This window comes from Lepidochelys kempii, chromosome 1, assembly GCF_965140265.1.
Source record: "Lepidochelys kempii isolate rLepKem1 chromosome 1, rLepKem1.hap2, whole genome shotgun sequence".
Lineage (NCBI taxonomy): Eukaryota > Metazoa > Chordata > Testudines > Cheloniidae > Lepidochelys > Lepidochelys kempii.
This window is the reverse complement of record NC_133256.1, coordinates 264127501-264141315: the sequence shown is the minus strand read 5'-3', so window position 1 is coordinate 264141315 and position 13815 is coordinate 264127501. Positions and strand designations below refer to the sequence as shown.

Below are 13815 nucleotides of genomic sequence, written 5' to 3'. Positions count from 1 at the left end.
CTTTTTTTCTTTACATTTGCTCTCTTCTTTTAATATCTCCGTCATTCACAGTAAAAGAAATGTCCATCTGCCTGCTGAAATGAACCCCTTTTGGGGATCTTGAACTGTACAGTGTCACCAGGCACAGCTCTGTGGATAATTGGAAGTTCCAATTGTGAACAGCTTCAAATAAACCTCCCGCCAGCAGATACTGTTCTATTGATCGATTTTATTTTTAATATAGCAATGAGTATTACCCAGCAGATTCTCTAGTGGCTCCAACCCAGGATCTTAGAAAGAAAAACAGTGGTGTAGCAGAAGAGGAAGAAAAACCCACTGAAGAGATACACCAAGCTACCAAGGAGGAGGAGAAAGAGGAGGTGGAGGGAATGGATGAACCGGTGGTTGAAGGGTTGCAAAAAAAGAAAACAAGAAGAGCTGCAGCAAAGTGAGTTTTGCTTTGTTTGATTGGGCAGGGAGCAAGTGAAATGCAAACGTTAACCATTTGGTGTTTTAAAAGGTTTCATAACCTTGGGGTGACTCGCTTTGTTATGTTTCAGAGTAGCAGCCATGTCAGTCTGTGTACACAAAAAGAACAGGAGGACTTGTGGCACCTTAGAGACTAACAAATTTATTAGAGAAGTGGGCTGTAGCCCACGAAAGCTTATGCTCTAATAAATTTGTAAGTCCTTAAGGTGCCACAAGTCCTCCTGTTCTTTTTGCCTTGTTATGATCACTGGGCTTATGTGCATCCCTTTCCTTTGTCTGTTCCAGTCTTTCGTGAGATTGTGAGCTCTTTTGTGAGCAGGGATCCTGTCCCCATGCAACACCTAGCACTAGTTTGGGGGCCCTGACCGGAGGCTCTGGGCACTACCGTAAGATGAGTAATAGGCCATCGCTTTGCATAATTTGAAGCAAAGATGGTGCGAGGTCTACGATTCCCAATTTTGGTTGGACGTATTCCTGGAAGTTTCATCACTAATCTTTAATTCCTGGAGACTCCAGGACAATCCTGGGGGGTTGGCAACCCTAGCGGGATCCCAAAGTTAGTGTTGGGGGGGGGGGGATAATTGTTTCCTCTGTGTGTGTGTCTGCTTTTCTTTTAAAGTCAGTGGGAGCTGATGGGTGTGCAGCCCATTTTGAAAATCATTGTAGGTACCCAATTATGGATTTCAGAGTCTAGCTTTAGACACTCATTTTTGAAAATCTTGGCGCTGATGTCCTTGTTCTGGACAGGTTTTTTGGTATTTCTTACTATAAATATCTGCTATTGTGACTTCATTACTCCACAGTATCAAATTATTTTGTGAGTAAATAGTTTATGGCTTGTGTCTTAAAACACAGTTTTGAAACTTCTTGATTATAGCCTTTTTTACCCGGTTGACATCTGTGAAATACGCATTTTAGGTGATTCACATGAACTATTTTTGCCTATTTGTGAATGACATTTGTAGCAACAAAGAACTTTACAAATGTCATCTTGCACATTAAGATGCAATGAATTCTAGCCTATATTCTGGCTAAGTTGTAGGTGTTTTATCAGTTCTGTTATTTTGTTCTGTTCCCTAATATGAGTGGTTCATATCTGTGAATTAGTAATAATTACAAAAATCAGATTGTCACCAGATTTGAACTTTTGCTTCAAAATGTTCTTGTTCCTAAATGGAAACTTTTAAAATGCTGGTAGCAATAACTAAGGTGTAAAAGTTTTACTGGCTAGTTGTTAATGAATTCTTTAGTGAACGCTTTTCCTCTAGACCCTGGGCTCCTCATTATACTTTCAGATTTGCACCATTGTAGTTTAGGCTCTCACAAAATGTATGTTACAAACTCCTCCTTGAAAATGATGGAAAAATAAGAGCTAGGTGTGATGTGAGAGACTAGTGTGTGCCTGGTAACATGCAGAGTGCACAACTTCATCATTCAGCGGAGACCATAGTACTGGCTTTGGAGGGCGGGTAATGGTTAAAGCACCTCCCTTTGCTGGGGTTAGACAGGGTAGAGGAAATTCAAATCATGTAGCAGATTCAGTAGAATTTTTTGGTGTGAAGCTCTGCAGGGAACTGCTGAGTCAGCATAGACTCTTGCTATTCTGCACGTGTACCTTTTTGACCAGTCCTGACTGTTTTTGGCACGGTTGATTTCCCCCTCCCTCCACTTCTCTCTTTCCTCAGCAAGTGGAGATGTGGCTGTTTTTGGGTGGGGCAGTCTTGTCCCCAGGTCCAGTTTACCCCTACTGCTCTTTCGCACTGGTATAAATCAAATTCTTCCACTGCCATTAGAGCCTGTTGGTAAAAGTAGTCCTACATACTGATATTCAGAAACTCCGAATCTTGGAACCATTCTCCTGCCATTGGTAGTAACACAGAGTGTGCATCTGTTTTATTGTTAAAAGCGTGTTTTGTTTTTGTTTCAGGCAGCTAATAGCCCATTTGCAAGTCTTCTCCAAGTTTTCAAATCCACGTGCGCTGTATCTGGAACCAAAGTTAAATGAGTTGTACAATCAGGTGATAATACCTAACATTTTTGTATTGCTTAATAAACAAATATATTCTTGTCTTATCTGAACACCAAGCCAAAGGGTCCTTCTTTGTAAAGAGAATGACTGTTGCAGTGCAGTGTACAGCAGTTGTGTCTTAAAGGGACACTGTCAACTTGAATATCGCCATCTGAAAATTTTGTACCGTGTTAAAAGTGACTCCTAACGTTACCATAGCTTGGCAGTTCTTGACCTTTTCTATATTGTAGCCCCAGGGTACAAAGGAAAGTTTCAGGATCCCCTTTCCATCTAGCCATGGAGAAAGAAAGCTTGATCATGACCATCAGTCTAAGCCCTGGTCTACACGTAAAATTCAGATTGACCTAACTATGTCGCTCAGGGGTGTGAGAAATTCACACCCTTTGAGTACTGTAGTTAAGCCAGCCTCACTGCCTTTCGGGGGGGTGGGTTACCTGCACTGACGGGAAAATCTCTTCCATCGGTGTAGAAAAGCGTCAGTGGGCATAGCTGTGCTGCTGTAGTGTACACATACCCTGAGAAACCATACCAGATAGCTGGAAGAAATTGGAGAGAAAAATGCCTTTCTCTTTATTTTTCCGTTTCTTCACTTTTATTGTTTGATGGTGTCCATCCCTCCCCAGGCTCTGCAAAGGGGTTTTACCCGTAATAGCAGGCCACAAAGCTGAAACTGAATGTAAACAGGCAGCAAGCGGTAGCCAGAGGTGTGAAGAGAGAGAAAAAAGAGGGGGAGCATGTGTGGCTTGTCTTGCCTAAAAGTCCCTTTCTGAACATAAATGGGGAGATGGGGAAAAGTAATTTTCAAGGGAAATTATAAAACTGTAAATCCAGGATATGCTATTTAAAGGGTGCTCCCTCAGGAAACCAGGCTGAGTTTATCAACTTGAATTTTGTGGAAATAAGTCTTCGTAAAAGTGTTCTGCAAAAGGAATTGCCAAAATCTTGTCTCCTGTAACAACACGTGTTGAATGATCATCCATGAGACATGAACTTAACTTGGATGTGTGAATGTATGTCTTGAATGATCATTCGGCACATACCAGCTAACCATTCGTTCTGCGTTACTGCTTTAGTTCCCCAGTGTCCAGCCTGTCTCAGAGCACCAGCTTCTGCTCTAGTGGAATGCTTCAGCATTCATTGTGCTCCTGTAAACCTCTGAACTTGGTTTAGGAAAGAGCTGCTCTCTGTGGGTTCGATTGCTTGTCTGTGATTTTTAGGAAAATATTGACTAGATTTGTACATTTTAAAAACATTTTATTTAACCAACATTTTTAAAGAGTGCAGAACAACCAAACAAGGCAAAACAGGCATTTACCTGGTCTGCTATTTGTTAGCTCCGTGCTCAGGCACAACTGCTGGATTGATACCATGCCTTTAGAATGCTGGGGTATTAGAACAGATCACATCAAAAATGGGGATTCTGATATGTGCTGTTTATCATGAAACTGAAGAACTAGGTGGGAGAAAGGGGAGGTTTTTAGTAATGTTCTGTATTCCCCTTAGCCTGGCTACTGGGGGCACTCACCCTTTAATGCTATTGGTGGGTTTTTGATTATTCCTCTTGTATTTCTCTTTTTAACAAGTCTAATATTCTGTGTGCATTTTCGTAACTTGAATGTATGTGATGCAAACATTTTGGAATGGTTTGGCTGATCCATTATTTTACCTAGTGTGACACAAAGCCTGAACCAAAGCTGGTCCGAAAGTGATCTTGCAAAAGACACTCTATAAAAATAACTTGTTAAAACACAAGTTTATGATTGCTTTGTTTAATTGCTGTACCCATCAAACAGGGGCGCTGGAACAATTTTTACAGTTGGGGTTCTGAGAGCCATTGAACCAAACTAACCCCCGTATATGATGGAAACCACTTCAAGCCAGGGGGCGCTGCTGCATCCCCAGCACCTCTAGTTCCAGCACCTATGCCATCAAATACCAGCAGTGATATCCTGGTTTTTTTGTTTTTGTTTTGTTTTTGTTTTTTAGAAACAAGTAACTTTTGTGTTCTGTAATTATCTCTCTTGGATGTATAGTGGTAGGAAATATTTGCTGCTTGGTGTCTTTTAAATGACTGTTCTAAAATGAAATTCCCTTTATTGTGGATCCCTTTAGGTTAGATGATTACTTCCTCCCCCTTCCCCTCCCCCAAATTTAAGGGCTGAATTCTGTCTTGAATAAATCATCTTGATATAGTGGTAGAAGGAGAGGTATGTATTATTTGGGCTTTCTCCTAATTTTTTTTTCTTGTAAAATGTTACCTTCAGCTGTTGTCCCATCAAGACCAGAATGTACAAAAAGTAGCCCTTGACTGCATCATGACCTACAAGCATCCACATCTACTGCCATACAAGTAAGAGCTTTAAAATTCTTCCAACATAGATAAATCACTAAGTATCACATCAAACATATATTTATGATATTTGGCATCATCCGCTTCTAAGAGAAATATCCACAACTTTCTGGACCCAAGAAAAAATAATATTCCTATTCCGAATCTGAGTTTGGAAATGGACAGAATTAAAAAAAGCTTCTCCTATTTATATTTAAAATAAAATGGAAAAAGCTTTGGTAGACTATAAAGAAGAAAAGAGGTTGTCTCCTCCATGCCATTGTTCCTGAGATCTATATATAGTCACAGAAGGTAACCTGGACTAGTCTTGAAAAGCAGATATCTGAGAAGTGGAATTGCTGTTTTGTTTTAAAGAAGGAGGAGGAGTGCAGCAGGGCCATGTTCATTCAGAAATGGAAAAACTGAAATATTTTGTCTATCAGATTTGAACTCTTTCTCAAAACAAAACAAATCTTTTCCCTCATCCAGACCCACCATGGCATGTAGTGGCCAATTGTGTTCTTTTCGGTAAAGGATTTTTGTAGTTCTTTATAGTCATTAGGTAAAACTGTCAGCACAATACTATTGCATCCACTTGAATAGCCTTTACAGAACCTTGTATGAAAAATAGTGGTCTGTGCAGTGATGTTGAGCTAATTGATTTACTTACCCTTTTAATAAAAGGGTAAGGATGTGATCTTTGAATAAATTGCACAGAGATCTGTTTTTAAAAAAAAAATAACTGTGTTTAATACTTACAGGGAGAACTTGCAAAGGTTACTGGAAGATAAGAGCTTTAAAGAAGAAATAGTCCATTTCAGCATATCCGAGGAGAACACTATAGTTAAAATGCAACACCGACCAGATCTTGTTCTTGTTCTTATGAGGTGCGTGGGTGAAACACTGCATAAACTTTGCATATTAAAATAAAACAATAGCTATAGAAGAAGCATAATGCAGCCGCTGGTTGATATTTTAGAGACAATACAAACTTATGGCTCTCACAGCAACGAAGGTTTCCTCGTTCATTACTGTACGTGATATTCTCTTTAATACATTTGTGCGTGTGTAGTATTGTTGAATGCATTAGTTAAGCTCATATTTTCCAAAAAAGTTCATCTTAAATGCCTAAGAAAAAATCTGAGAGATTTTCACCCTCAGGGTATTAGTTATTTGATAAATACATGGAAATAGCGATTTACAGTGAAAGTGCTTCCTCAGCTATAACGTTGTCTTCATACTAGCAGAGAGGTGGGCAAACTACGGCCCGCGGGCCACATCCGGCCAGTGGGACCGTTCTGCCTGGCTCTTGAGCTCCCAGCTGGGGAGGCTAGCCCCCGGCCCCTCCCCCGCTGTACCCCTCCTCTGCAGCTATGCTGCCACGCGGGCAGCGCAACTTGCGCCCCCGCCCATGTCCCAGGCTTTCCAAAAAGCCTGTCCTGCCGCTCTGAGTGGCATGGTAAGGGGGCAGGGGGAGGGGAGGGTTGGATAAGGGGCAGGAGGTCCCGGGGGGCAGTCGGGACAGAGGGCGGTTGGATGGGGCAGAGGTTTGGGAGGGGGCGGTCAGGAGACAGGGAGCGGGGGGGGTTGGATAGGTGGTGGGGTCCTGGGGGGGGCAGTTAGGGATGGGGGTCCTGGGAGGGGGCGATCAGGGGACAAGGAGCAGGGGGGGTTGGATGGGTCGGATGGGTCGGGGGTTCTGAGGGGGGGCGGAATAGGGGGCAGGGGCCAGGCTGTTTGCAGAGGCACAGCCTTCCCTTCCGAGCCCTCCATACCTTTTCGCAACCCCGATTTGGCCCTCGGGCCAAAAAGTTTGCCCACCTCTGTACTAGCACGATGCTTTGCTAATTCATATTTAAGCCATGCTCCCATTCAGATCACTAGCAGAATTTCCAATGACCTTGTTGGGAGCAAGAGCACGCCCTTTCTGTTAGTGCTACTGGGTGCCAAACAGCAATAGAGGTAATAGTGGGGAGCATTAGTTAAGCCATGTAGTTCAGGTTATACTTTCTAAACAAAGATTGTGAACCAGCCAGACTGCTCCTGCAATGCTTCAGAAACAGGCAGCTAGTGGAGAACTCACTAATACAATTTCCTTTTGGCTTTTGAAGAATTCTGTATGGGCGGATGAGAAACAAAACTGGAAGCAGAACTCAGGGCAAATCTGCTGCAGGCACCCGTATGTCAATTGTTCTGAGGTTCCTTGCTGGCTCGCTGCCTGAAGAGATCAGAATGTTCCTGGACCTGCTCTTTGAACCTGTGAAGCACTTCAGTGCTGGTATGCTTCTGCCATTAGAAATTGGGGATAATAGTTCTTCCCTACCCCTGGGTGTGGGGAGGATAAATACTTTGAGGACTGTGAGGGACTTAGATGTTATGGAAATGGGCGCCATATAAGTACCCTGGATAAATTAAAGCACCCATGACACTGGTTATTTTTTTAAAATAAGAGTCAAGGTTTCCCCTGAGCCCTTGGCCACAGTTTCCCTTCCCTGCTGTACAATGTGCTATTATTCCTGTACCGTTATTACAGAAGTGAGGCACCAAGAGACTGAGTGACTTACCCATGGTCACCCAGGAGGTCTGTGGCAGAGCAGGGAATCGAACCCAGAATGCCAGAGTCCCAGGCTGGCATCCTAACTATTGTGTTGTCCTTCCTCTCTGAAGGGCTGGTGAGCACAATGCCACAGGGGTATTATGAGGATAAGTGCATACATTGATTGTGAGGCACTCCGACACTACAGCAATGAGGGCCATATAAGAGCCATGATAGACAGCTGGGACTGTCTGTTAATTTTACATAAGAAGCTGGATTAGGAGCATTTAAAGATCTTGTAATTTAGGGCCAGATTTTGCCACCCTTTCTCACATTGAGACGAACCTCAGACATTGACATTTGGCCCATTGAAATCGGGTCCTTACTTACCAAGGTAAAGATGAACTGATATATTTTCACTGTCCTCCTTCCTTCTGTAGGACCGTGCCAGGTCGCAGTACTCCAAACAATATCAGAACTGGATTTATCTAAAGTCCTGCCTCTAGGCCGCCAGCACAGTCTGTTCAACAGCTTTGAGGTTGTACTGAAAAATATGGGCCATCTGATCACCCGGTACTTACCTGAGATTTTACAGATTTTACTTTGTATGACAGCAACAGTATCCTACATCCTTCAACAAAGAGAGAAGGTAAGGAACATGATACTGTGTATATATATATATATTTTTTTTTTCTCAACTCTATTGGTTCAAATTACGCTTGGTGCCAATAAGGAGTAAAGCTTTAGAAACCAGTGAATAATAGAAAGATGGATAAAAATATAGGCCAGCAACATTGGTCTTAAAATGCCGCAGTGTTTATATAGAAAGAGTATATTGCTGTTAAACAGTTGTTTAAAATGCTGTTAAATTGTTGGCATTTCAATCAGTCACAGTGTTGAATATATTTAATAAAATAGGCACTTTAAAACATTGCATGTAACAATTCATACAAACAAGAATTTGAATGTCAAATGCATTTTTTTAAAAAAACAACTACATTTCATTAAACCAAAGTGCACACACTAACTAGGAGTTTGTTTGGGGCAACTAGAGCCCTTTCTGGACTTGAATTCAAACAGGTAAAGAAAACTTCTGTTTTCCCCTTTTTTTTTTTTTTTGGTCTTAATATCATGGTTCACCTCATGCTTCTCTAAGTGCTGTAGCAGTAACTAGCAACAAGGGAGGGGTAATTTTAGGACAGTTACAGTCCATAATCCAATTTACAGTAGTACACAAGTAATTTTATTTATCTCTAGAGTAATCATTTTTGTACTGTAAAGTTATTCAAGTAATGCTATCTCTCACCTTCAGATGTGACTGAGTAACTCTTGGAGAGGTATTTGTGGTGCCATGCTGTCATTTGTTAAACTTAATTTAACACTTCATTAGCTAGTGAGGTGTTAAGAGTTCAGAGAAGGATGCTAGAAATCTGTTTATCTTGGATAATCATTACAAGAAATTCCTGTGGGTTTGAGAGTCATTTATTGCAGGATGGTATTGCCCAAAGAGTTAAATATCTACTTTTGTGGTTCTGAGCTCAGTTACGGGTTTAATGTTTCCTACTGTTCACTTTCAATATGGAATCTGTCCTTGTCCTTACACAGGCCTCTTCTCAAGGAGCATGCTCTATCTCTTTCCTCTCGTTTGAGTAGATGGGGAATCTGATTCAGTTTATTTGGTGTAAAAATTATCGTCTATCATTCTAATTTTTAGTAGCAAAAATCATGTCTCTTGTGATAAAGATTGCGGTTGAGCATTAGACAAGGTGGAAACTAAGCTCAAAAGAAACGAGATTAAAGCACGGGACCTTAAGGGGAAGGACAGCAGAGAAGTTTGTACAAGCAGTAAGATAAGTGCCTGGAAACAGATTTGGTATTGGCTGAGGAGGAGTGGAACCACATCAAAAGAGAGAGGATTGCAGCAGCAGAAGAGGTGTGTGGACAGTACAGTTGGGGAAAATCAAGGGACAGAGAGGAGTTGTGTTGGACCGACGAAATGCAGGTAGCGATCTGAAATAAGAAAATGGTGCATAAAGAAAAAGACATAAGCACATCAAGTGTGAATGAAAGCAAATACAAAGAAGCAAAGTGAGCTGCTAAGCAGGCAGTGATGGAGGTCAAAGAAAGTGCCATAGATGACCTGCATGCAGAGCTTGTAAACCACCCACATCTGGCTGGCCAAAAGATCTATAACATTGCAAAAATCAGATGCAAAGGGAAGGAGTATGGTATTGCAGCACCATTTGTAAATGATGACCAGGAGAGACTGCTAGTAACACCTGAAAAAATGAAGGTGAGATGGAAGCAATACTTTGAGAGTCTCTTAAATAAAGCAAACCCCTTTTTGGAAGAGTTGCCAATATCCTAATGTGATGCCTGAGTCTGACACAATGGAGGTGAGAAATGCAGTCTAGATAATGAAGAACAGTAAGGTGGTGGGACCGAGGAAGTGACAACGGACCTGGGGAAAGTCCTGTGCGAGAGAGGCATAAAATGGATGAGCAGAGCGGTTAAAGCAGGGGTCGGCAAACTTCGGCTCGTGGCCCATCAGGGTAATCCGCTGACGGGCCGCAAGACATTTTGTTTACGTTGACCGTCTGCAGGCATGGCCCCCTGCAGCTCCCAGTGGTTGCGGTTTGCCATTCCTGGCCAACAGGAGCTGCGGGAAGTGGCACGGGCCACAGAGATGTGCTGGCTGCTGCTTCCCGCAGCTCCCATTGGCTGGGAACGGTGAACTGTGGCCACTGGGAGCTGCGGGTGGGCCATGCCTGCGGACAGTCAACGTAAACAAAATGTCTTGCGGCCTGCCAGTGGATTACCCCGATGGGCTCAATGCCGAAGGTTGCCGACCCTGGGTTAAAGCCATATGGCAAGATACGTGAATATCCCAAGATTGGTGCAGGTCTATCTTGGTCCCAGTACGTAAGCAGGGGAGCATCCACAAATGTGGAAACTGTTGAAGGATAAAGTTCCTGTTGTGTAGAATGAAGGTACTGGAACACATCTTGGATGCTACGGTTAGGAGAATGGCGGAACCCCTCTTCAGACAAGAACAGTTCAGCTTCAGGAAAGGATGAGGAACCACAGATGCCATGTTTGTAATTCGGCAAGTGATCAAGATGTTGTTAGAGCACCAACAGGATCTCTTCTGGGCTTTAATAGAACTAGAAAAGGCATAGTATAAGGATGCATAGGACAAAGGATGCTCGCTCTAGTGCTGAGGAGATATGGCATGTCTGAGGATTTAATATCACCGAAAACAGCGATCTGAGCATGTTTTGGAATGACAGGCCCCTTTGATGTGAAAGTCCAACTGCATCTGGGGCCTTTAGTCTGCTGCTGTTTATCATGTTGATGGAAGATCTCAATGGGAAAGGTGAGAAGCTGCTATATGCAGATGACATAGCTATAAGAGTGTTCTCAGAAGACGAGCTAGAGTAAAGAGTAAATCAATGGTAGGGCCAGGTAAGCTGACATGGGAAGAAAAAGGATATGACTAAGACCGAGGTAATATGGGTCAGTAGAGGTGTCTTAGGGAGACTGAATATAAAGATGAATGGAATCTGACTAAACCAGACTGAGCAGTTCAGGTATCTGGGTTGTGGACGACAGTGAGTATGAATGCGAGATACAGTCCTGACTGGGGAGTTCTGGAAGACAGTGGAATAACATCTCACTGACGCTGAAAGCCCAACTGTATGTAGCAATGGTGTGCCCTGCAATGCTGTATCGTGCAGAAGCACGGGCAGAAAAGAGACGGGAAGTTCAGTGCCTAACGATGTTCAAGATGAGATGTCTTTGTGCAGTATAGTCCCACAAAGGGATGGATTGCGATATGAAAGCTTCAGGATAGAAGTCTCAGCCCATGATGTGGCTGACAAAATCCGGGAAGTGCAACTTTGCTGGTTCAGACAGAGAGAGAGTGAAAGAAGAGGACCTGGGGAAGATGGCATGGCAGAAGAGGGTGGAGAGGAAAGAGACCCTGAGGTAGTGATGGTGGATTGCATCAAAAAAGATGGTAAGCTGATGCACCTTAGTGCTGTCTCGGACTGACGAAGATGGCAGATGTTTGCATGGTGACCCAACCCTAGATGATGGGATAAGAGGAAGAAGTAGTAGTTTCTAAGTCACTTAGGAGCTTTTGAAAGTGTTACCTAGAGGCCGTGTCTACACTTTGGGGAGTGTAGGGTACATGTAGCTACACACTGCAGCAAAAGGCAGGCTGCAACCACAGTCACTGCCATGTGTAGCTGCATGTGACAGTGAAAGGCTCTGGCAGGGGGAAGCAGTGGGATGCTACACTGGTAAAAATAGCACAGAGGCACTGCATGGTTGTGCAGAGAGCCGTGTAGGGTATGTATCCACAGGGTTCTGGTGTGTCTATATTCCATTCGCCTAAGCAGGGCCTCACCATCTACCCTGCTGTTTATACCCATGCTGGGGAGGCATGCGGTGTCTGTACTCTACATGTCGCCATAAGTGTAGCCCTTCCCAGAGGAGACCAGCAGAAAAGGCTGTAATATTATAAACAGATGGCTGATTAGCATGCTTTATCTCAGTGTTGAATATCTTCCCCAAGGAAAGCTATAGAATGTAACTTTGTTACTGTTAAATGCATGGGTAGCGTAACTCTTTTTACTACATTTTAGCCCGCTCCTCCTCACTCTGTCTTTGCTGGATTCCTCTCTCTCCTCTAAGCTTGTTTTCATGTGCTAAGAGGAAACTGACCTTTGGTCACTGGTTTTGGTTGTGCTCTTTTTGGGGGGGTAATTTATTTAATATATTTTCATACAGAAACAGACAAAGAAAAGTACAAAAAAAATGTATATGAGCTCCAATAAAATTATGCAATTGCAAGATTTTACAGTTTGACAAAGCTGCAAGACCAGGCAATGTACATAGACATAACATGTTAGGGTGGGGTAACAGTAGTAAAATAGGAGGGAAGGAGGGGACCACGGTGGGAGGGATGGAGATTTGGCATTCCTTGAATCATCTCAATATTTTTTTATTCAAATGTATCGAGAAATGGGGTTCACATTTCTCTGAATTCATATAATTGCTCTCTATAGCAATAAGTTATTCTGTATTTGGCTGCTAATTCAGACAGGCCCAAATACCACAGCTCTATTCTGGTGGTACTTTTGAAGATGTGTAAAGTAGTACTGTTTGAATATTGGGAGTGGGGTATGTAGATCTCTTAAGGGCAGTGCTAAAAGCTGTAGTATTCACTTACAGTGGTTTTGGCCCCAGTCTTTCAGCAAGCTGTGTGCGAGTCGGCTCTCGTTCCCAGGCAGAGTCCCAGTTAAGCCTTGTGACTCGGTGCAGGATGGGGACCTTAGTCAGAAAGTTAAAATCATCTTTACAGGATAAAGGTAACTTGTTCACGATAGCAAACAGGAGGAAACAGTGTAATAGTCCAAGCAACAGTCACTCATATCCATGATTGATTAAATACAGTATTTCATGCAGGGTAACTAGCTTGTTCTATATAGCAGGTGTATTGCAGCAAGAATAGGTATTTTTGTCTTTATTTTTTCCAGATCCAACTAAGGTTTATTAACCCACTGAAAAATTTGAGGCGTCTTGGGATCAAACTTGTGGCAGAGTTTTTTTCTGATTTTGAGACCTACAGCTTTACAGTGGATGAGATTGATGCCATTTTTGAGGCAGTGATATGGCCTCAGGTAATGTTGACAGAGTAATACATTTTATTCTGAGTTATCTAGTATGTAAAGATAAGCAAAGTCTGGAAAGACATTGAAATACTTCTCTGATGGATTGTATTTACGTGGGACAACCTATCCTAAATTCTCAATTATTGAGGGACAATCTACACTCATCGCTATACTTGCTTTCCACAAGCTATTCTTAGTATAACTTTTTATGAGTGAAAAGAACGAGGAGTACTTGTGGCACTTTAGAGACTAACAAATTTATTTGAGCATAAGCTTTCGTGGGCTAAAACCCACTTCATCGGATGCGTGCAGTGGAAAATATAGTAGGAAGATATATATATATATATATACACACACACACACAGAGAACATGAAAAAATGGGGGTTGCCATACCAACTCTTAATGAGACCAACTGATTAAGGTGGGCTAATATCAGCAGGAGAAAAAAAACTTTTTTGTAGTGATAATCAGGATGGCCCATTTCCAACAGTTGACAAGAAGGTGAGAGTAACAGTAAGGGGGGAAAATAAGCATGGGGAAATAGTTTTACTTTGTGTAATGACCCATCCACTCCCAGTATTTATTCAAGCCTAATTTAATGGTGAATAATGAATAAAGACTGGGAGTGGATGGGTCCCAGTGAATGAGAGAGACTGGGAGCTGACTGGCTTTTATACAGTCGGGCCCACTCAAGGCTCACCTGGAACAAAGCACTCCCAATTCACACTTTTCAAACCACCAATCAAGCACACGGTCAAACTGTCCCCACAACAG

At 42.5% G+C, this 13815-nt stretch overlaps 1 protein-coding gene across 3 annotated transcripts in view; it reads left to right on the top strand.

The window, feature by feature from the left end:
• The window catches only part of UTP20 (UTP20 small subunit processome component), an 82169-nt gene that overhangs the window by 26039 nt on the left and 42315 nt on the right, over positions 1 to 13815 (top strand). For all 3 annotated transcript variants that reach the window (XM_073327390.1, XM_073327391.1, XM_073327389.1), the window contains exons 22-28: positions 224 to 427; positions 2396 to 2486; positions 4762 to 4847; positions 5588 to 5713; positions 6938 to 7104; positions 7803 to 8011; positions 12906 to 13049. In XM_073327390.1, coding sequence (XP_073183491.1) covers positions 224 to 427; positions 2396 to 2486; positions 4762 to 4847; positions 5588 to 5713; positions 6938 to 7104; positions 7803 to 8011; positions 12906 to 13049 — 1027 coding nt within the window. The remainder of the gene's footprint in view (positions 1 to 223; positions 428 to 2395; positions 2487 to 4761; positions 4848 to 5587; positions 5714 to 6937; positions 7105 to 7802; positions 8012 to 12905; positions 13050 to 13815) is intronic.